At 39.1% G+C, this 24,657-nt stretch overlaps 1 protein-coding gene across 1 annotated transcript in view; it reads right to left on the bottom strand.

The window, feature by feature from the left end:
* The window catches only part of LOC149284299 (dynein axonemal heavy chain 6-like), a 117,668-nt gene that overhangs the window by 82,673 nt on the left and 10,338 nt on the right, over positions 1 to 24,657 (bottom strand). Inside the window, exons 3-15 of the mRNA XM_089496884.1 lie at positions 23,700 to 23,837; positions 20,413 to 20,562; positions 10,914 to 11,156; positions 10,212 to 10,417; positions 9,715 to 9,954; positions 9,132 to 9,399; positions 7,073 to 7,211; positions 5,482 to 5,606; positions 4,963 to 5,081; positions 4,444 to 4,617; positions 3,974 to 4,070; positions 2,148 to 2,348; positions 584 to 704 (exon numbers count right to left, since the gene is read on the bottom strand). Of these exons, the coding sequence (XP_089353010.1) occupies positions 584 to 704; positions 2,148 to 2,348; positions 3,974 to 4,070; positions 4,444 to 4,617; positions 4,963 to 5,081; positions 5,482 to 5,606; positions 7,073 to 7,211; positions 9,132 to 9,399; positions 9,715 to 9,954; positions 10,212 to 10,417; positions 10,914 to 11,156; positions 20,413 to 20,562; positions 23,700 to 23,837 (2,221 nt within the window). The remainder of the gene's footprint in view (positions 1 to 583; positions 705 to 2,147; positions 2,349 to 3,973; positions 4,071 to 4,443; positions 4,618 to 4,962; positions 5,082 to 5,481; positions 5,607 to 7,072; positions 7,212 to 9,131; positions 9,400 to 9,714; positions 9,955 to 10,211; positions 10,418 to 10,913; positions 11,157 to 20,412; positions 20,563 to 23,699; positions 23,838 to 24,657) is intronic.

Genomic DNA, 24,657 nt, shown 5'->3' with positions numbered 1-24,657 from the left:
ACTACAGCATCTACAATAACAACTACGTTAGGTAGTATTTATATGATTATTGGATGCTTTATTTTATTTGTAGTCGTTTCATGTGGATGTATAGGCATTCTCCTTTGGTAGATATGAGTACGTTGTACAGGGTTAGATAATACGCGTTGACTGTGTTTAAAAATAAATTTTGGATTGCAGAATTCAATTGCTATTTACAAATTACAGTAAATCTGCAGTAATGCGGAGGAATTTCAATTAAAAGGAGAGAGAAACCAATGAGATAGAAAGAAGGAAAAGTGAAGAAGCTGCGGAGGCTGGATTGGTGGGTATGATTCCAAAGAAATTCTAGACAGAGTGTTTTTCCATGTGCTGTCAGCTGTGATACGTGATGGGCTTAGCAACTTTTCAAAGTGTATCTCATAGAAAAACCAAGAGATTCAGGACTCCCACAGGGAAAGGTAATTATATACTGTCCCTTTAGCAAATTTGAATAAACTTGTAATGAAAGTGACCTTCATTCAGTTTCATTTCTTCTGAACCATACTAATACGATTCAGCATGCTTTCAATTACATGTATAATTAACAACCACAGGGACATACCATATTCTTCTTGCTTCAGTGCATCCAAATCTAGGCTTTCATTCTCTTTGAAAAATGTACAAAACCTCTCAAATGTGTCTCCATATACATTAGCTGCATCAAACGCAGATTGTATAGTTTCCTGTAATAGAGGAACAAGCACATAAGACACTCTAAACAAAGGTCTTCAGTAAGAGCACACGTTCTGTGACCCCCCCCCCAATGCTTTACGCAGCTGTACTACTGAATTTCCATACATATATGTAAATAGAGTAAATTCATGTCACGTACGAAACCTAATGGTCAACACAATTATAAAATGTAATTAAACATGCAAATATATATTATGTTAGTCTAGTCCTTAGCTAAGATGGCGACTGTGAAATCTTTGCATGCAATGCTACAGAAAAAATTTGCTGTCACATTTGCCCAATTCACTCAATGATGGAAGGGGATTTGTATAGCTGAACACATGTTACACTCAAGATATAGCAGGGCAGGAAATAATATATTATTTTACTTTAAAAAAGCTTCCCTAGAGCCTATATCCCCATAACAACCACCCCTGTCTACTCCTGGACTCCACATACTAGGTCACTTAACCTACAACAACCGACTCCAGTTTTTTGCTGTACCTATTCCATGGAATACATTACCCTGTTCTGTAAGACTGGCTCCTATGTTTTGTAACTTTAATCGCTCACCAAAATTCTCCTAATACCAACTGTCTGAATTCTCAAATGACACCATCAGTCCTTCCTAGCTTAAAGATCTCCAGGCTACTGTCTTCTACACATGACCCTCACTACAATGAAATAACCCTTGCCCAAGTAGTCCCTCCCTTTCTCTCTCATGCCCCCTCAACCACCTCAATACATTGTAGGCTTGCAAGAGCAAAGCCCCCTGTTAATTATTGTAAATGTTTATATTGTCAACATTATTATTATTGTTAATTTTCACTCTCCAATAAAGCAACAGAATCTGCTCTGTATAAATAAAATGTCATGTAAAGTAAAGGGGCCTTTGTGGCTTACTGGGGAGGCATTATGGAAGTGGCGGCATACAATAAAGGATAAACTGGGTGCCCATATCAATTTTCCCATAAGCTACCTTATCCCTGCCCCAAGGGTGGCAATAATTTGCATCATTTGCATCTTTGGTGGCTTTTGTGTTAATTCCTCAGTTTATTGGTTAATTTGTTCTAAATCCCTATTTAAGATATTAACCATTGTTTAGTTGTTTTCCTGATGTTTCAGTGTGTAGAAAAGACCTGGTTTTGATGCTAACAAATGAGTGCTTGTTTGGTACTAGTAGTCAATTACTTTATTGGGTGGGAAAAGCTGATAACAAGAACCTACAAAAAGCTATATTTCTTTCAACTTCTGAAGACTGAGGCCTGTGAGGTTAATAGGACCATTCCTGGAGGACCTGAGATGGACATGATGCCAGCTAAAGACCCTTGGCTCCCGTGACAGCATATTAATAAGTAAAAATTATCCGCAAAAACACAATAAAGACAATCTTTTTCCCCCATAACAATCTGTACATGAACATTAACAATAAAAATGTGTCTATGTATATTTACCTTTATTTGAAAAACGATCGATTGTAAGTGCTTGTCGTCTTCAAACATTGTGCTTAGGCTTGGGCCATCCCCACAAGTCTTTTCCTCCAGCTTATTATTTATAGTAGGCCGTGTAAAAGCATCAAAGTATGGATCTGGCACTAAGTTAGCCAATGACAACACAGTTCCCTGAAACTGACTAACCACCTCTGCAACAGAATCCTATAGTAAGAGAATCATATTTTAGATAATAAATCTTCCAAGAACGCTCTCAAATATTCACAACTGATTCGTGATTAACATATATGTGTTGGGTTCACTATAAAAATATTTAATTTTTACTCATGGCATTATTGAGTATATTTCTTATTAGTTCTACTTTAACATTTGCTAGCCAGACCTAAATAAGAATAAACACAGTCAAGTTAGTCAATATGGTCTTAGAAACTACACACACAAGTTAAAACACTTTAGCACTCCTCAAACACTGAAGTCTACATGGATGTTGTATAGTAATTACCACCTTAAAGTTTAATTGTCTTAAACATTCCTCTCAAGTTAGCACAACAGCCATTTAAAAGTCATGCACAAAATGGCCGCCGCCAATAAGCAAAATGGCTGCCACTATTCATTGTGATGCCCGGGCCTTCTGACATGGACTGGGCACAGGGTAACAGGAACGCAGCTGGCTCACATTACGTTCCGTTACGTGGCCCACGGTGAAACAGAGGCTGCAAGCACAGTGTGCGAGCATTGGACCTAAAGCTGCAGGAGGGGAAATGGGGTGCAGGCACAAGACGTAAGTGCGTGTGGGAGGGAGGGGATATGTATGGTTGTATGTATGTGAGCATTAATGTATATGTGAGCATTAATGTCTATGTATGAGTGTATGTGAGGATGAATGTCTAAGTGTATGTTAACATGAATTTGTATGTACGAGTATGAATGTGCGTTTGTGTGTTAGAATACATGTATGTGAGCATAAATATGCATGTGCAAGTGTTTGTGTGTGAGCATTTATGTGTACGTGGTATGAGATGGAGTGTGTTGGCATGAGAGTGTAAGTGTCTGTGTGTATATGCATGGATGTGTATGGGTTGTGTTTGCGTGTGAACATGAATGTGTATATATAAGTGGTGTAAGAGGGAGTGAGTGTGTATGTGTAAGCATGTGTAAGTGTGTTCCCATATGTGTGCCAGAGTATGTTGCAAGGTGGAAAGAAGGCACAGACAAGCTGTCTGGGGGCAATGATGGCACAAACAAGCTGTATGAAGGCAACAATAGCACAGACCAGCTGTTTGGAACAATGATGACAGAGACCAGCTGTTTGGGGGCAAAGATGGCACTTATAAGTTGATTTGGGGAAAAGGTGGAACTGTGGGACTTGTTGATTGGTGATGTTGGGGGGCCCTAGGACAATTTTCACACCAGGGCCAAGTGGTTTCTAGTTACGCCCCTGATCCTTTCATTAAAGTTTTACTGCAATTATGCTGTTGTTAATGTTTAATGCATTTAAAGAAAGACCTTTTTTCTCACTACATTTGTCCTTTAACAATCTGCTTTGAGCAGGTAAACTATATTCCAGACAAACATAAGACTTATTCTGTTCTATTCTTTAATTCATCCTCCCTGTGCTAACGACGATTATTTTTTTTAAATGTGGTTATTTAGTCGCATTTACTTAGGACCATTATTGCCGTATTATGTTTAGTCGGATGCTAGCTATTTTTTATTTTTTTTTTTTGCATGATTTCCTCTGAAATTATGGAGTTTCAAAATAAACTTGGAATAAATAAGCTTGGAAGGGTCACCCAGTGGGTAACTGGAAGGACAATGTGAAAACAAACCTGAAAATCATCCACGCATGGCTCAAACCAAAGTGACTGTGTATCAATCGCGATTTCCGAGAGAAACATTGATGTCTGTTCTTCTTCAGTAGGCCCTCTTGATATAGGAGCAGGCAGTGGGGATTCAACTGCTGCCTATAAAATCAGAAGAACATCCAAAAGCTAGGCGATCAATAATACTATTCATTTTAGTTTGTATACGGCTGCTAGTAGCATATTATAAACTTTGGTAGACATCTAATGGGCTCTTGTTTATACAAAGGCTAAATAGCAGATAGCCACTAATATATGTGTACATATTTTACCTCCTATTGTAAATCATTCAGCCCAAATCGGTGTTAAAGTGGGACTGGTAGGGACTTGCTGCAAACAACTACCCATTAGGTTTCTCCAGATAGAAACTCAAGCTACACACTGAACAAACAAGGATACATTTTAGGATGCTGGGCAGTTCTAACCTTTGAAATTACTTTACCTTTTGGCCTGTTGCGTCGTGTTTTTGTTCAGCATTCCAAGTGTGTATAACCGCAACAGATGGGGTGCATTTCACTTTATCCACCAAACAGGCTAATAAAGTGGCGATGGAATTCACTGTGAGGATGTGCATGGTGTTGACTATAAGGTAGTCAGCTAAACGAATATAGCTTAACAGAAAAAAGAAAGAAACCGATGAAAACTTGCATCATGCAGATATCCCATCAATTATCTGTTCTGATAGATAGATAGATAGATAGATAGATAGATGGATAGATAGATAGATAGATCACATAGATAGATAGATAGATAGATAGATAGATAGATAGATAGATAGATAGATTGTGTGTGAGGGTGATACAAAGGGAAATATACTTAAGTTTGGAAATTTTAATTATTATTATTAATAATGTCCATAATAAAAAAAAGTGAGAAGAGGACACATATTTTACACAGAAAAAACTAAAGGAACTCTCATAAACAAATAAACAGCTTTTTTAATTGGAAATACCCACCATGTGAGCCTCGTGCAGTGAGATCTCTTGTTGGCCTGTTCCGTGTAAGTCATTTTGTCGGATGATTCTCCAAAAAGATCTCCATCAAAATGAGGAAGACCAAGTGTATCAGGACCCGACTGACCAGTTGTTGTGCTTATACCTAGGTGACACAATGCATATGTCATATATCAGCAGAAAAACAAGAAATACATTTGAATTTGGGGGGAAAATTTAATGATTTAGTCTGTTGTACTTTAAGGGGAAAATTGCCATTCTATATTAGGCATTAAACAGTTTTAGCCAATATCCTACTGTATATAACCTAACAATAATTTGTAATGTATTTTTTTCTATATAGGTGAAAGGCTGGTGGAGAATTGTAATGATGTAGTTGGAAACTTAAGTCATATAGTATACTGTTAAAAAAAATAGATGAAGCTAATATTCAATTGCCTGGTTCCACGGACAGACAAAATGGATCTACCTCTTAGGTAAGTAGGGCTAGTTCTTTAACCTTGTGTTATAGTTAAACAATACTTTAGTTATACCCTCCGAATCATACGAGTAGTCATCAGGTGTGAATCCGGCTTCTAGTAAAGCTGTTCGACAGGCACTTCTAACAACTTCTTTAGCCAGATCTCTGAACTCTGACAAGCGGTTTGCTACCTGAAAGATAACACATATTCATGTTTTATATTACTGTAACACAGTAGGGCAGAGCCCTCTTCTCCTTCAGTAAAAGTACATCTTATTGCATGTTAATGGTATAATATATTTTGTATATTGTCAATTTTAATGTTATTGTAATTGTTGCTATGGCACTACAGCATCCGTTGGAGCTCTCTAAATAAAATGTAATGTACCTTCTTTTCACCAGTGGTCCATAGATGTAGTGATTCATTTAAATAATATTATAACAATGTATTTAGGCAGCATTTACATACTGAATGCATTCCTTCTGCGCATCTTTTATGCAATGTGTTTCGGCCAAGCCCGGACTGGCCATCGCGCACACTGGGCGTTTGCCTGGTGGGCCGGGCCGCAGCAGGGCCGGATTGACTTAGGGGCTGATGGAGCTGCAGCTCCAGGCCCCTACCTTAAAATAGGACCAGTCAGGACCGGACTATGTTTTAATTTAAGCCCTGTGCGGCCGCAGACCCCTAAGGCCGGCCCTGGTGGGGGCTTCCGGGCCCCTTAGAGTGGCGGACCCGGTCGCAGTTGCGGCAGGCTTAAGGGGCCCTCCGTTAATGCAGCCGTAGAGGCCGCATAGGCCCAGTTAGTCCGGTCCTGACTGGGCCTATTTTAAGTTAGGGGCCTGGAGCTGCAGCTCCATCAGCCCCTAAATCAATCCGGCCCTGCCGCGGGCCCGGTCGCAGTTGCTGCTTGCTCCGGCAACAAGGTAAGTAGGGTGAGGGAGGGGGGTGCAGTGAGAAGGGGCAGAGGGGGGCTAGATAGTGAGAAATAGGGAGAGGGGAAAGATAGTGAGAGGGGGTACATATTGAGAAGTGGGGAAGGGGGTACATAGTGAAAAGGGGGAACATAGTGAGAAGGGGCAGATAAGATGGGGAGAGGGGGTAGTGTGAATGTGTATGAGAATGAATGAATAAATGTGTGGATGAATTGTGTGAATGCGTATGACAATTAATGAATTCATGTGTTGCTTGAATGATTTGTGAGACTGCATTAATGAATGTGTTAATGATTTGTGTGAATGAGTGAGTAAATGCAAAAATGGTGCATGAAGGGTGGGCTTTAACAATAAATAAATAAAAATGGGCTGCTCAGGCTTAAATGCCCGGGCCTATTTTTTGTCCCAGTCCGGGCCTGGTTTCGGCAAATATTTATTGGCCTGGACGGGAGTGAGGTCCTCCAGAAAAAAACAACAACATTTTCTCTGATCATAAGGTACAATGCTGTATACAGTAATGCAGGTTAGCACATCGTAAAAAATATACTTTTAAGTCCACCATGTACAAACATGATGGAGTTACAAAAACATAAATGTTGCATATCATGTAAATTGTCACCAATGCATGAAATATCATTTAGTTTGTAACTATAAACTGAGCATCAAAGTCTGCGCTTTATTTAAGAGCCCAAGAAAAACTAACTATTTCAGTGATTTAACATACCTCTTCCATTTGCTTTATCTGTTTGTCTATGAATTCACTCAAAGTATATGTGTATCCTTTTTCAATGCGGCAAAGGCTCATGTCACTGATGCGGTAACACATCTCCTGAATGTTAAGGATGGCAGGGCGCAAAAACTTAAAGAGAAAGAAAAAAAGTTGTCAAGTTCATTGCTGTCTACCATCTTGTATTATTATGTTATATTAACTCCTTTTTATCTTACTATGATGTACATCATTAAAGCATACATTTACCTAGGTTTAACAATTGTTTAAAAAAACTAAACCTGTTGATTATAAATACGAATAGCGGAGGTGTATTTTTCATTTTTTTTCTGGCTTAGATTCTTATTGTAACTAAAGAAAAGCAAAAAGTAATATTGACTCTATTTCAGAATAATGCAATAAATACTGTACATGCTAACTACATTATAATGTACCAAACTACGCTACACTATATTATACTATACCACACATTAGCATGCTATATCATACTATTATACTATTATCATTATACTATTATCCTTTATTCTACTTTCCCATATTATACTTGAATTCACTGTACTATACAATACTACACCAAAACTGTACGGCACCATAGTATATGCTACCACACACTATACTACGCTATACTATAAAAATGAGAAAAAAATTAATACGCATATATAGGTATATCATTTTTATATATTTTTATACATATTTATATATATTTTAATTATTTGTCTAATATTACCCCATATGATTTCCAGTCTGCCGCTGGAACACATAAAAGGCAAACCATTTCTTATCTTAATTCTTTGTTATTTTTGTAAATAAGCACAATTAATGGCACTTCCTTTCTTGTTAAACATTCATTTAATCCAGCTATTGTGTTTGCCAATAGCTTCCTCATACACATTCCAGCAAAAGTAGCATGCACCTTAACAGTTTTAAAGTTCACTCATATGATTTACAACCAAACAAATCCATTAAGTTTTCCAATAACTCACTGGTGTCAAATACCGAGATATATCCCTTCTAGATAATTGCCTGCAGTGACCTATTTTGGAGGTACTTACATCTATTATAAAACACATAACAATTAATTACCTACGTTCAAACTAAATATTCATCAGTTTTAGTGAAGCTTAATCTCAACAGAGAATGAGATGGAAAGTGGACTTATGCCAGCTTCCTATTTGAAAGAATCTATATACGTACACACGTATATACATACTTAACTACAGTGGCCATCTCCGTGCTGCGTAGCAGCTAATGGTTATACCCTTTGAACTAGAAAATGTAGAAATGTTTCTAGCTTCAAACATTCAAATAAACTGCAGCACAAAATTAAAGCTATAAAAATGTCTGGGTTTGCCCTCTACACATCCCAAAAAACATCACCCAAATCATTTTTACAATGCAGTATAGTGGTGGCATCACATAGAATGTTAACTATAGCTGCCACCATACTAGGCAATGGTTCAGGTGATAGTAAATTCTCAAGTGTCAGCATTATTGTATTATACAGTCTGTGCAGAATAAGCCTTGATAGCTGGATCTAGGCCAGGTAAAATGCCTCATCCTGTTCCGATTTTGAATTGCTCAGTGGGCCTGGCCCGATATAGGGGTAATGGGAGAAAAAGGCAAAGCAATACTATTATTTGATATTTGGAGCACACCGCGGCCTCACATACATATATATATAATTTGGTAATTCAGGATGTATTCATACACTCAACATGGGAACATGACTGCCTTCACTGTGAAGGCCCTTCTTCCTCAAGGCTAAGCTTCATCTCAATTGCCACAAACCATGGCAAAACCAAAATATTCTCATATATGGCACATTTTAAACAACTATTACTTTATACTAAGGGTTATGTTCATACATGCATAGAGCACTAAGTGTTTTTTCCATGAATCTTAAAAGAGAAAACAATATAAGCTAAATAAACTAATAAACAGTATTTAGGTGTGTTTGTAAGCCAACTGTGTGTACATTTTCCAACAAAACACAACTTTAGCATGTAGTTTAGCTGCAGTCTGTAAAATCCCTTTATTTTGCGAAATACTTACAGAATTAACAATAAACAGATTCTCCTGCAGAGCTTTGCGACATTCGCTGATTCTCTTGGCGCGGACATTCTTTCTCCATACGTTAAAGGCCTTCCACTTACGGAATAGCGCAAAAGTAGGTATTTGTTTTAATGCTTTGTGGTAAAGATACTCCTGCTTCCAGCGCTCCATGTCCAGGAACAAGACTTCTCCATCACACATGTGGGTGACTCCCCTTTCACTTATAGTGTAGTAGTCATTTTTGTTGATATTTTTATGGTTCACAATTCTAAAAAAAAAAATGTTAACAAAAACTATTACCTCTACATACATTTTTATGTGTTAAATGCAGGTATGAAATCCAAACCTGATATGATATTTGCTTTGGAAGCTAACTGGGGGTTTCAGCTGAACTCTGGTTGGAACCATGCTGTTTATTCAGTCCTAAAAATCTTAAAAGTTAAACCTCTGGAATCTACAGAGGTCTATATTTAGATCTGATATATCATTGCAGACCTGTGATCAATATAAAAACTTCATTTTTACCTCACTGTAGGTGCCATTTGCTCTGACCACCATTGCAACTCCTCATATTATTTCATACCTCAAATTATATGGATCATATTGAATTGATGATTTCTGGACAGCAGGGGTCATGTAAAGAAATCCAACTTTCTTATTCTCCTGTAGTATCTTGATGATATGCAAGGGATCTTTGATGTTAGCCTTAATTACATCTCCTGCTGTGTCAACTGTTAGCGACGGTGGGGAGGAAAGCTTCTGGCGTGAGCTTGTTCTTGTTACAGTTGTCCGTGGCTGTTTAGGAGGAGTAGGGGATATGGTTCTACTGTAATCCAGTTGCAACTAGAATATAATAAAACAGTTTGGAGTGAAACAATGTGTTTAGATCTGAACAAATACAAGCACATATTACTTGTGCTAATTTCATAGAAACACCAACTTTTTTGGATTGGGACATAATTTGCATTGTTAAGACACCAGCCAGAACCTTGGTGACCCACCCCACCATATCCCTAATATATCAAGGCTGCATATATCGGTATATATGTAACAAATCCCAAACAAAAATGTTTAATGTACAGAACAAACAGTACCTGTTTCTCTTTTAAGTCATCTGGAAGAGAAGGTAACCTCAAAGGGAATGCAACAGGTTCCACGGACCCAGCTCTCTGATCTTTCTCCACTGAAGTGGAACGAAGAAGCACACCTCGACTTATTAAATCCTCACGGTTCTTCTGGTACATGTATTCAGGTTGGTGCTGATCCTGATATGCTTTTAATACAGGCTTTACAAAAAGATTGAGTTCTGTGATTACTACAAACACTGAGAAATACGCATTTTCTTCTTTGAGAGGACCCTTATCTTAACAAGTAACCCAAAAGGGATCATATACACAAACTTGGAGTTAAAATTCACAAGCACTTTCTTGGATATTGATATTCTCTGCAAAGCAAGATTAACACTTTCTGATAATGTTCCAGTTTCTATGGTTAACAGTGTCCACATTGAGTTTAGTTGAAACTAAAACCAGGGAAGAGTCACAGAAGGAGAAGGAAAAGGAGATTCAATAAGACTCTCCAGAGTCTGAGGTGTCATGTTTAGTACACCAACAGGGCTAGCCCAGCAAGGTTAGTAAATATCCGGAGATTAAAATTATCTAGAAGTGGGCTTATCTGACGCATTAGTAAATACATGTTACTTGGTAGAGAAGATGGGGAAAGAGAGATAAACAAAAAGCATTTCTAGCAATGGATTCAATGGTTTTGTTTCCTACAACTTACCAAAGGTTCCAATTTAACAGACTGCTGTCGCTTTCTTGTTTTCTGTTGCGCCTTTGTATTATGGGTAAACACAAGTGCTTGAGGGTTTGGCATCATCTGGATGGGAGCCACTGAAATTAATCTCTCGTTTAACTTGCTGAGGTCAGGTGTCCACTCCATGGGTTCCCTGCTTACTGCACCATTTAATCGGGAGGGCTGAGATAATGGTGAAGATCCTTGTGAAATGTTGATAGACATTGCCACCTGAAGGCAGTCAAAACAATGCATTACTTGGTGTAATTAATGTATTCCATCTACTGTAAAATACAAAAATTCAATAAACATGGTTCTTCTTTATGTCTTATAATCAAGCAAATACGGTATATTGGGTTAACTCTACTACCAAAATGTAAAAAAACATCAGATAGAGCAGTTGCTGCGGTTCCTAGTCGCCTCTCGGCCTTTTGGCTAAGATCAAGTGTAGTTCCCCTTGTGGTGGTGGGGGATGACACTGGTCCTCTGGCCTTAGGGTTCGGGAAAGCAATGGAGCCTGAGGTGGAATTGCCCCGGCAGAAATGCTGGAGTCACCGTGTGTGGTATTGCACGCCACTGCATACGGTGAGCGCACGTTCTCACTGGCGGCCTTCCAGCACTACCTTTTCCCCGTGTACCTTCTGGTCCTGGGGTTAAGATTTTACATCGTTTTTACACGAGTGCCGATTAATTTACCCCCTTTACCTGGCTTTCGAAATTCACGGCTTGGCCCCCACGATTCTTTGGCACACGTTTTTGTAACCACGTTTTTGGACACTGTTTTTCTTTTTAGAGGCAGTGAAGTCTGGACTTTGCTGGAGGAGGATTGGGAGCCTTCTGGCCCCTTCCTCTCTTCAATAAGGCCAGCAAGGAGTCTCACTCTTCGGGGTGAGACTCAAGATCCGACCCTCCCATGGGGGGGGGGTGGAATTTGTCCGAGTTCTCCGTGAGGGAACTTGCTATCGTAGTCTGGCTTCTGCTGCCTTGTGCACAGTTGCGGCACCCAGGAGCACGCCCCTCGGGCTCCAATAAAAAAAAAAAAAAAAAAAGCTGTCCATGAGTATTGCACCTCTTACCTGAGGCTGTCTTATACAGTGGGCGATTTCTGAGGGAAAAACAAGCCGTCTGGTGTCTGTAGATGAGTGTTTAACCCCTTAAGGACCGGGCTCATTTTTCGTTTTGTACCCTGTGGGACCGAGGCTGTTTTGACACTTTTGTGGTGCTTGTGTTCAGCTGTAATTTTCTCCTCACCCATTTAGTGTACCCACATAAGTTATATATTGTTTTTTTCAGGACAAGATGGGCTTTCTTCAGATACCATTATTTTGATCGTATCATCTTATTTACTATAAAAAAAATTAAAAAAACATGGTGAAAAATTGAAAAAAAACCACATTTTATGACTTTTATTTGAAAAATCTTTTACTCACCTAAAAAAGCAAGTAAAAAAACTAGCTAAATAGATTCTACTACTTGTCCTGAGTTTAGAAATACCCAATGTTTTTATGTTTTTTTGCTGTTTTTTGTAAGTTATAGGGCAATAAGTACAAGCAGCGTTTTATGATTTCCAAATCTTTTTTAACAAATCTGCTCAGTCTGCCTCCATCTCCTCTTTGGAACATCTTTGAAGCCGGTTAACTCAATTTAACCCCCTCAAACCATATATTTTTGAAAACTAGACACCCCAGGGTATTCCAAATGCTGTTATTTTAACCCTTTCCATGCACCAATTATACAACTACACTTTGTCAAACTTTGTAATAGTAAATTTTTTTATTTTTTTTTCCACACAAATTGTATTTTAGTTATAGATATACAGGTTCTGGTATATGTCACTGTCAAACAACACCCCAATGTGTGTTCAGGAACATCTCCTGAGTACAGCGATACCCCACATGCATGGGTTTGTCAGATTGTTTGGCTGGTAAAAGGCTACTTTTGGGGCATGCGTAATTCAGGTGGTCATTTGGTCATTGTGCCTCCCTCTCCTCTTTGGAATATCTTTGAAGCCGGTTAACTCAATTTAACCCATTCAAACCATATATTTTTGAAAACTAGACACCCCAGGGTATTCCAAATGCTGTTATTTTAACCCTTTCCATGCACCAATTATAGAACTACACTTTGTCAAACTTTGTAATAGTAATTTTTTTATTTTTTTTTTCACACAAATTGTACTTTAGGTATAGATATACAGGTTCTGGTATATGCCACTGTCAAACACCCCCCCAATGTGTGTTCAGGAACATCTCCTGAGTGCAGTGATACCCGACATGCATGAGTTTGTCGGGTTGTTTCAGATTTAAAATGCCACATTTGGGAAGTGCGCTTTTTTTCTCCATTTTGGTCAGTCTGTACCTATGCCCTATCTTTGAGCTAGGCCACTCCAATTTACCCCATCAGCCATTTTTTTATATATTAGACACCCCTTGGGTATTTGAAGTGCTTTTATTTTAACTCTTTGTTGAGATTTTTGAGAAATTTTAGCACTTGCTCAAAATAATAAACTTTATTTTTTAATTTTATTTTATTTTTTTAATACTTTTTTTATATTTTTTTTTTTACACATTTTGCTGGTACTGGATGGTTCATCTAGTGACATCACTGCATAATTATTTTTAAATGTTAGCACATTTTTTTTTATTTTTTTTTTCTTTTTGAATATTTTACTAATCACATAGTGATTAGAAAGCTGGGCTCCATTGACTTGCATGGTTGAATGCAGTACCTGTATTCAACCAGCAAGTGGAGCCAGTTCTCTAGAGGGTCTGGAGACCCTCTAGCGAACTTTTTCGTCTCTATTGTTTTATTTCCCGGGCCGCCGCCATCTTGCTTGATGGCGAAGATCACCGGCAGCGGCGGCTGTGACCGCTCTCCGGAGCGGTCACAGCCCACCTAGAGGTAAGTGTTTGGTGTCGCTGGATGCCTCCTGATCGAGGCATTCCAGCGACACCATTTAAGTTTAGGAGGCGATCGTTGATCGCCTCCTAAACGCTTTTAAAACGGGCGTCCGCCGCCATACAATGTATGGCGGCTGTTGACGCCCCGGGGAGGGGCCAGACATGGCCCCCGATGCCGATCTCGGCCTTGCTGAATGCCTCGACATCGAGGCATTGCAGCAAGGCCGTTTAAGCGAAGAAAGTGATCCTTGATCACTTTCTAAGCTTATTTAATTTTTTGACGGTTCAGGACCGTCAAAGGTCATTTAGTGACCTTCTTGTTATGACGGTCCTGAACCGGCAAAGGTCGCGAAGGGGTTAATAATGAATAATGCTTCTACTACCCCTTAAATGTAACCTTTACCCACCATAACCTATGTAATGAGACCCATTAATAAAATAGTATGGTCATTTTTTGGGGTCTATCAACCCTCTGATAAGGGCAGAATATGACACTTATCTGATGGTGTCTCCTATGGTGCAGCTGCAGGGGACCTGGATCCTCCTGTCTCCCCCCCCGCCCCACTTACCGGTACTTCTGAGTCCCCGGTGTGTAGCTGGGGCAGCGTGTAGATGTCTACGCGATTCGCGTAGACAACTTCCGCTGCAGCAGGAAGGAGGCGTGGCTAGCAGTGGGGGTTGTCTGTGTCCATCGCGCAGACCTTCCCCGACTGTCAGAGATCAGAGTTCCCCGCACCGGTGCCGCAGCCGGACCGGTGCGGGGAACTCTGATCTCTGACAGTCGGGGAAGGTCTGCGCGATGGACACAGACAACCCCCGCTGCTAGCCACACCTCCTTCCGGCTGCAGCGGAAGTGCGTGGGATCTATATGCTGCCCCAGCTACATGACAGGGAAGTCAGAAGCACCGGTAAGTTTGGGGGGGGGCGGGGGAGTGTTAAATGGGGGGCATAAGGCATTTCTGGAGTCAGAGTGCTCTGTGAAATGCCTTTTAACCCCCTTAATGCCATTCTGCCTCCAGAAATGCCTTTTTAACCCTCTATACGCCACTCTGCCTCCTGAATGCCTTAAACCTCCCTATATGCCACTCTTCCCCATAATATGCCTTTTAACCCTCTAAATGCCAGAGTGGCATATAGGGGTATAAGGCATTTCTGGAGGCAGAGTGGCACATAGGGGGTCAAAAGGCATATCATGGGGCACAGTGGCATATAGGGTTAAAAGGCATATCATGGGGCACAGTGGCATTTAGAGGGTTAAAAGGCATATCATGGGGCACAGTGGCATATAGGGGGTATAAGGCATTTCTGGGGCAGATATGCATAACTAGGGTGCAGGTTGGAAAATAGAAGGAAATAAAACCAAAATATTTTTCTCAATCAGAGCTTTTATTAAAAAAAAATAGTTTAGATGAATTAACATTTACTGGTAAAACTTTTTTCCTATAGGGTCGTCTTATATTCAGGCTTTTTCTTTTTTTCCTAAATTAATATTCAGATTTGGGGGGTCGTCTTATAATCAGGGTCGTCTTATAATCGAGCAAATACGGTGTGTATGTGTGTGTATATATATATATATATATATATATATATATATATATATATATATATTATGCAACAAACATGTAAACCTACCAACACAACAGTATATTTTATATACATATAACATTGTGTATATATATATATATATATATATATATATATATATACAATGTAATAAATAAAAATAAGCAATAACAAAATACATATAAACAATAACAAAACTGTGTTTATAGGTCTATAGACATGACCGTATTCATTGAAAAAAATAATTACGTTTTAATGTTATAATATCTGAAAAATCAGAAATCTCAACTCACCCAGCATGAAAGTTGCACACAAACTTTTGCAGCTCCCTTCGTGTTTACGGTCGCCTAGCAACCGCTTGTCGTCGGACCGCACTCTCACGACACGCAGCGGGCCGCGCGCCTCGGTCGGTTAGGCTGGCAGAGAGCAGGCCGCCGGGGGCTGCTGTTGGGCTGGGTACGGGCTACTTTATTTTGGTTCGCGCGTTTCTATACGTGGAGAGGGAGGAAATAAGGCTGCTCTGTAAATAAATATTGTGACGTGGGGTATACTGAATAATTCGAATTGAAGTGGGTATAAATAGTGCAAGAAGGAGGCGGAGTACCTCAGAAAACATTTTGGACTCGGCTTTCTTTTATTTATTAAAACGTAAATGACTTTTTTAAAATAAAGGGACATTAAACAATGTGCCTGATCATATAAATGTCTGCAATTAGGCTCTGACAGATTCTGAGGAAATGCCAAGTGTTTTGTGTAGAATTACAATGGCTTTAGGCAGCATTTGCGCCCTGACCGTATCATTTAGTTGATCCTTTTATCCTTTCTATTTTGGCAAATGTATATAGGAGAGGACTGGATTGTGAGCTTAAAAGGGGACAAAAAAAACACCTACATAAGTAATACATCTTGACATCTTGACAACAGGGCTGTCTTATAGCATTGTAGGTCTTGGGCAAAGCGATGCACTGGGGACCCTACCCACCAAAAAACATGTGAAGCAAGGATTATACCTTGAAAATAAACTTTTGAACATTATTAGCCTTAAATATTTCAGCATATAAATGATCATTAATACTTGGTTTATTAAGAAAAAAAGCACCTGATTGATCAAACTGATTGAATGGGTGCTCTGCATTGCCTTACTGACATCCCAATCCGATGCCGGTCTGCTCTCGTTTTCCATCTTGGGCGACACCTCACCAGATTACATGGGACGTGTACAATATGCATATACTGTATGTGTGTACATGTAAGGGAAAGCCGGGGAGGGCTGGCTTCTTTCAATACGGCGGACAAGCGGAGGCAAATGGCCCACATAGAAATGTAGAGGTCAACTGAAAAAATCCTGCATTGCGGGTATAGATCAAATGAGAACCACATAGAAAGAGAGATCAACTGAATAATGTGCAAATCCTGCATTTCAATTATAGATCAAATGAGAAGTACATGGAAACAGATCAGCTGAATGTCACATGCAAACCCTGCATTGTGAGCATAGAAGAACTGAGAAACATGCACATTAACATAAATATCCTAACAAGATCTATAAAAGTGTTTAGAGTGTATGTGTGCAATTGTAAGAGTGTATGTGTAAGTGTATGGTGTTGGAGTGGCTGTGTGTGCATGTATGTGCAAGTATATGGCGTTGGAGTGGCTGTGTGTATGTTAAGTGTAAGTGTAGAGGTGTCCCTGACCATCGTCATACCCACATCATAATTCATATGTCGCCCAACCCCCATATTCATACCTCCACCATCATTTCCGTCCTCTATGATTACTCTGTATTGCACCAAAATATCCCCTACATCTATACTCAGCATCATTTTCCCTTAATACCCTCCCCCAGCATGTCCCGATTCATATCTTTTTGTGTAAGGTGTTAAAATAGATACTGATTAAAATTAAGGATAAAAAAATATAACCAATAAACAGAGGTATTGCTACAAAGCCTCCAATCAGGAAAGGAAGATTATTGCACATACTCAGGGTAGGGATAAAGTGTCTGTCATCTCCTGGGGTAGGGTGAAACATCAGAGAAACATCTACCTTTTCCATATTATTATGTGGTTATAGACACAGCCACCTCAGCCTTTATTGCATGTAGTCATCTGCTTTGGGGCACAAGTGCTCCCATTTCATTCACACCTTCCCTGTAATGCCTCTGCAATGGGATAGCTGTACACGGGTGCTGGGCAAACACCACTTCAAGGGATCTTGTAGTAGACCCTAGTGTGGAAGTGGGCTTAACCACACACTGTTCCAGTGCAATGCTTCGCTTTAAGGCTCCAAGTAAAAGCTCATAAATTCCCAGCCCTGCTGATGACATATCTGGAGCCTTTGGTTAGAGTTGCTGCCTATTCTGAAAAAATAAGTTACATTTTCACCTGCAAGGGGACAACCCAGACTGTAGTTGACACCAACTGTGGTAATTTCACTCCATAACAAAGGGAACCACCTCTGAACTGATACATTGAAAGAGTAATAAATATTTGTAAACAATTCAAACTTGAAGCAGGATTTGCACCAACATTGCTCATGGTGGACATTTACTGATGACCGTCTTGTTCAATTTAATGATGCTCTATGGACCGTCACAAACCTTGCCACAGACACTGTATTTTGTTTTTTGTATACATTGTACAGCCAACACACTGTATTTGCAGCATGCTCACACTGTTTGGTAGGCCTTATATTATACATTTGTATTATTTGAGCCTGAGACTAGCTTAGCGCACCGACACTTTTTCCCTGTTTGCACTTATTTGAGGTTGTTGGCTCCTCATCAGTCTGGTTGCAGCTTGCTGTCCAGGGGTTAAATGGGAGGAGGTTTAATTGCACCTCCCCCAACACATTAATAAGGTTTTGGTAGCAGTATAAACTGCTTTGTGTGCCCACTATGTAGGAGGTGAGAGTAGGATCTCACCCTATTGAGAGTGTGCCTTGACGTGGCGGGTGAGCTTAATTATGCTTTGGCCAATTCATATAACCAAAACCTCTCATTTATATTATGTTTATATATTTGTTGCCAACTTTATTAGGGTGAGAAGCGCAGACAGTATTTTGTTTTTTATTGGCATAGGCTATCAGTTGCCAAGAACACAGATCTTGTCAATACGTTAGAAACAATGTTTTTTTTTATTCAACCAGTTACAATATTATTTGTAAATTGAATGAAAAATAATGGCTTTCTGGAAGTTTCCTGTTAAATTGATTAAGTTATTCGTAAAGATGTCTAGTTTCAGGATGTATGCGTTCTAATCAATAATTGTTATTTCACAGTATCCCTTCATTCAGGTTATTTTCTTTTCGGAAAGGAAGCTATGAATGATGTAACATTATTGATCATCATTTAAACAAGCTGGGATTTGTTTCATTGGAACTGGATGCACACATGAATGGATATTCAGAAGTAAAACAATGTGTGCATTTTTTTGGATGCACATTGTGTTAATCTTTTTTTATGCATTTTTGCTTTGCTTTAGTAACCTTTTGATTAAGGGTATGCTACACAACTGAGTATTAATAACTATTAGAAGAGTTGCACTCTTGTTAAGGTTTACAATTTATGTACATTTTGTGATGTTACTCACACATCCTGGTAATTACCGTACTTGATGTCACACACATTCTGGTGTTATTAGTAGTTTGGATCAGAAATGAGAACCTTTTTGGTTTTGGATTTAGTCATTGTCTTCTCTGTAATTTGTCATCCACTGCTATTATTATGGCTTTTACGTTTTCTGGAAATAATCCTGGCTATGTTATTGCTTTCAATTTATTAGAATTGAATATAATCTACTGTTTATTGTCTGGAAAAAAAACACTTCCTAAATTTCAACTTGAATCTCTCTATATGTACGGTAATAGTCTTAGCACGGTGAGAATTGTTGATCATACTGGAAGGGGCTTAAAGTAAGGATCAATCAGAGTGCAAGTGATAATGTTCGGATGGACCTTTGTGTTAAGCCTCACCCAATGTAAGTAGTAATTTCAGCGGTGATGCATATGAAGAGGGAGAGATAGATGATGTGATAGAGTTGGAGAGGTTTGGGACTGAGGGGCTGACAGTTTTGGGTTTTACTCCTTAACGACCAATGATGTACATTATAACATCACAAAAAAGTGGTCCTACAGGACCTTATTCCAGGTTTTATATTCCAGGTCATTTTATAATCCGACTTTAAATAGATGTCTGACTATAACACTAAGATCCAGATCCCCTGCAGCGCTGCAGGGGACCTGGATCCTCCTATCTGGCAGCCGGTGAATGTCTGTGCGATGTGCGCAGACAACCTCCGCAGCTGCTGGCACTTCTGCCAGGGCTTCTATGATGAAGCACTGGCGTCATATGACCTTCAGGTGCTCAGTCATAGAAACCCCGACGAAAGTGGCGGGTAGCAGCGAATGTTGTCTATGCGCATTGTGCAGACGTTCACCGGTTGCCAGATAGAAGGATCCAGGTCCCACATTATTAGTTAAGCTGGGAATAGGTTAACTTACTTTTCCTTTTCCTTGTACAAAGTAAAAGATGTTTCTAAACTTGGCCTAGCCTCCCAGAAAGAAAAATCGATTGAGACACCTACCACTTAAAAGAAAAAGAACACTGTTACAATGCATATAAAGCATTATTACATTGTGTATGACATTTCTATATCCAATAGGGTCCTCATGTACCCGAGCTATAAGTACAAATTGGAAAGTAGCAGGAGGTTATCAATACATAAATCAGAAGACTTTCATTTCAATTGAGACTGCTAATTTCTGTGGAGAAAAATGTCAGATTACATCACATTGTGTTATACCAGCAGATTCCATAGCATTTTACAGACATTATATAAAATTAACAATAATATGACAAATGTTAAAATAGATACAAATCAATATTTAACAAAATAAGGCCCTGTCATCTCTCCTTCTAATGCAGTTCTTGGCGTCAATAGTCACGTAACAGGATTTACCTCTTTGCAGTTTTTGCAGCTTTTTCTGGAAGATGATGTCCTGGGGACATTGTCTCATAATCTAACCTTTACCCTCAGCAAATTAGCAACAACAACCTGTGCTCTCCTAGGGTACACCCGTAGGTTGTCAGACTGTATTAAATCCACCCCCTGATTACCCACCTCACTGCCAGGTTTGCGGAAGATTATACACCAGTAAGGTGTGTGGATGAATCCCTGTTGACATATAAGGTAAGGTTGGGATTCAAGCAGCATATTCCTTCCAAGTGAAGTGAAGGTGTGTAAGCTCAATGAGACCGAAACTGGGTATACTTAGGCACTTCCAGGTATACGAGGGAAAGGATAGCTACCTTGATCCGCCAGATTGCCCAGAACATCTGAGAACCAGTGCCAAGATTGTTTGGGACCTAATATCTCCCTTTTGAAAAAAGGTACCACTTGTATGTCACTTTGTTCAAGCTACTGTATTGTTTTGATACAGTAGTTTACTGTAGGTAAAATACCACCATTTAACATAGCCTGGTTTATGTTGGTAATTGACTAACTGCAAACATGTCCCAAATAGGACACAAGTGCAGGGTAACCAATTCCAAATAAAAAAATGCACACCTCCCAAATGTGGCATTTTACTAGAACATGAAAATGAACACATTGCAATCTGGGCAATATATTTTAGTTCTTGAAATACTGTTCCTGAATTAGGTTAAAGACATTTACACAAAACAAAAAATCATTAATATTGGTGATAAATTAGGCAGGCCAGGGCAGTGGACTGCGCAATGCATGCACTCCGTGCAGTGTGTTTTAGTTCTTAAAATACTATTCTTGAATAGGGTTTAAGGCAGATGCATGTTTACGCTAGCAGCAAAACCTCTAGCTTGTGGACAACACAAAATAACAAATCATTACTATTGGTGACAAATTAGACAGGGCAGGGGACTGTGCAATGCGTGCAGTATGTTTTTTTTTTTTTTTTATAATCCTGAATTGGGTTTAAGTTGCACGTTTACACTACTAGCAGAACGTCTTCATTTTGGACAACACAAATAATAAATCAGACAATATTGGTGGCAAATTAGGTGGGGCAGGGGACTTTTTGTTCCATTTTTAACGGTGACTACAATCAATTAGGAAATTTCTGTGAAATTGAATGGTTCCAGTTTTCGTGTCAGGTGTGTATGAAAAAGTAGTCAGATAAATCCTGGGATCCCAGTCTCTTCAGTAGGCTTAAGCCTTCTTACCTTGAGTCAGAAAGACAACCAGCCACATACAGCAGCATACTACCAAATATCCTGGTTGTAGTAGTGGTGAAATATTCTCCTCCCCAATTACTCACAAGACTCACAGGGGGTCATGTTCTGGTGCCTTGTTGGTTTAAAAGTGAAGATTGCTTGTACGTTATTCTGTAGTCAAGCACAGAATAAAACAACCATCGGTGCCACCACAACTGCCACTGGTGCCGTGGCTACCGTAAGCACTGCCATCACGGGAATGTTTTTAAATCCCCATTGTAAATATGGGTAGTCACTGTAAGATGATAGCTGCAGATCTATGTTTGAGCCAGAAGAAAGTAACTTACTTCCTTCTGGCTCAGACATAGATCTGGTCAACCCTTGCAGCAGTAGTAGGTTTTGCCTCGTGCACAAGTGGAAAAGGATAAGGCCATCGACAATGTCAATGACCTGGACTTGCAGTCAGAGGAGGACAAGTCAAGCAACACATCTTCACGCATCTTCACATCACTGTCAATAATGACACTGTAAAAGTATGTCCCTTAAGAGTGACCTGTATGTGCACCGTGTCAAAGTAAATTAGTTCATATTTTGGGGGCCCTTTACTTTGCAGAAACACAGCTCAGTGCTTACAAACTAATTAAAGAGTCCCACTGCCAGAGCATTTTTTAGTTATGACACAGTTCCTTGTATATTAGGGACCCTAAACCAAGTCACATGGACTCAAAGTTTACTTACCGAATTTTCACTTTAACCATGTTAAACTATGTAAATGTAAATACATTTAGGCTGTTCATATTTATTGTAATTTAAAGGTGTGATTTTACTTTAGGTTGTTTATGTCACTAATATTGCCATTACATATACAGGAATTTTTATTTACCAGTAACAATTAGTACAAAAAACATTACTAAAGATTCTGAATGGTTCGGGAGGAGATCCAGGGGTGATACCATTAGTTATAGCACAAGGTGACACCAACCCTAGTGACAGCACTAAGGAAGTATAGTGACCATGAATATCCAGAATAAGCCAAGGTGAAGGTTGAAAAGCTTCAGGGTCAGGATAAGCGGCAAGTCCAACAGGCGAGTGCTCAAATGATTCAGACCAGCAACAGGAAAACAGTAAAAATATAATATAGCCAGCTCAAAATCAAACATTCGGTAGCAAAGGCTCTAAATACAGAGATGAAGAACTCAACCCAAGCAGAAAGACAATCTACAATATTATTATGTATTGATTTATAAAGCACCATCATATTCCACAGTGCTGTACAACAGGGCATAACTAATAGTACATAACAACTTTCACTTACAGAAACAAAAGGTAAGGAGGGACATTCTCAAATGAACTCACAGTAGGTTGTATAAGAATACAAGAAAAGTACAGATACCTTTATTTTTCTAGTGCTGCTTGATGGGGTCAGCAGGTGCTTGTACCTAGCTATACAAATAGGCATTTTCCTTAATTATTAGAATCAAAATTGTGAATATCCAATTCTTTTGGACTTTTTAAAGTTTTAAGGCAAGGCCAATGGCAGTGTATGCTTTCAGTCAAGCTTAACTATTTTCTTTAGAAATTGTAATGGTATATTTATTGCCGTGTTATCAAGTTTGTCTCTTCAGATATTTTGAAAAGGACCCAATCTGACTCAATAAACTAACTTGTAGATGCCAAGTTTATTACAATAGTATTAAACATAGTATTTAAACACAGACAAGGTCCCCTTTGTGACCGCAGCTTATAAAACATAGAAAAAAGGACTTGCATATAATGTAACAGATATTTCTTTCTTTCCCAGAGTTTGAGAGGATGACATGAATGCAAGCCTTTGATGACCACATGTGTACGCTCAGCCAATGGAATTACATCATTATGGAAGGTCAAGACAAAATGAAAGCACACTAAAGCTATTTCTGAATATTTTGTACTTTAAGGTCACACTTTTAACCTTCATCACCTCAAGACATGGCCCAGCTGTATGTTTAATGACATGCATTTGTCTGTCAACTTTAACCATTTCCACTTCCCATTTTCTGGTCTTGAAAACAAACAAAATAAGATGGGAAATAAGATGGGCTCTCGCATACAATAACAGGGGTACATAACACAGGTAGTCACCAATAAGCCCATCTCATCGGTCATTTTATAATCACCACCTACATCTTCTTTAGGATAGCTTTGTGCAGATCCCAAAAATGCTTGAATAGATAGTTGAGGTTCTTCTAGAATATTGAGAGGGAAGGTGAAAAGTGGGATCTAGGGAGGATTTTTTACAATAGGTATGATAAAGGCATACTTAAAGGATGTAGTTACAATTCCAGAAAAAAGGGAAAGGTTGAAAAGGTGGGTAAGTGATGTACACTTATAATATGCCCTGATGGAAACTCTCAGGGTTTGACCCAGACTCTTAGGGTTTTTTCTTCAATGTCAGAGTCTCAGAGTGAAGGGACAAAATCTCAGGGTCACACAGTCTGGAGTGTGTATTGTGGGGACTTGTGTATCTCCTTTCCTAGAAAAAAAATCTCAAAAGGAATGCAAACAATTGGGAACTGAACTGGGAGTAGGATAGGTGGTAACAGGATTGGTAGAATTGGTCTCAGGTTGGACGTAAGTAATGATAGCGGAGTTTGGGGTCCCCACAGCAAGTCTCGCAGTGTGGCATTTTTTGTTATGCCATTGGGTTTCACATCCATAAAAAGAGGCATGCATAAAGGCTGCAAATTCCATTTCTGGATATCATTATGCCGCTAGCACAAGCGTGTATTTTATGATTGCAGTATCTTTATAAATCAACGCCATTGTGCCACCTACATGTATGCAAGTGGCCATTATTGCAATCGGGCAATAATAACCCAAGCCAAGAATGTTTTTTTATTTCTTTTCATAAGGTGGCAGCCACTACACTATTTATAAAAAAAATAAATGGGTAGCTTTTTTGTGTTTAGATTTTAGTACTCATACATGAAGACCTAGAACATGCTGAAAGTTTGCAATCCATTATACTTTATTATACTTAATAAAGGTACCATATTTTTTTTTTAGCGGTAACATGGTCAGTGGCATAATCTGGCCTAGG

This window comes from Sceloporus occidentalis, unplaced genomic scaffold, assembly GCF_023333645.1.
Source record: "Sceloporus occidentalis isolate IW3139 unplaced genomic scaffold, rSceOcc1.0.p SCAF_95, whole genome shotgun sequence".
Lineage (NCBI taxonomy): Eukaryota > Metazoa > Chordata > Lepidosauria > Squamata > Phrynosomatidae > Sceloporus > Sceloporus occidentalis.
Note: the sequence above shows the minus strand (reverse complement) of the source record. Positions and strands in the feature narration are given on the sequence as shown.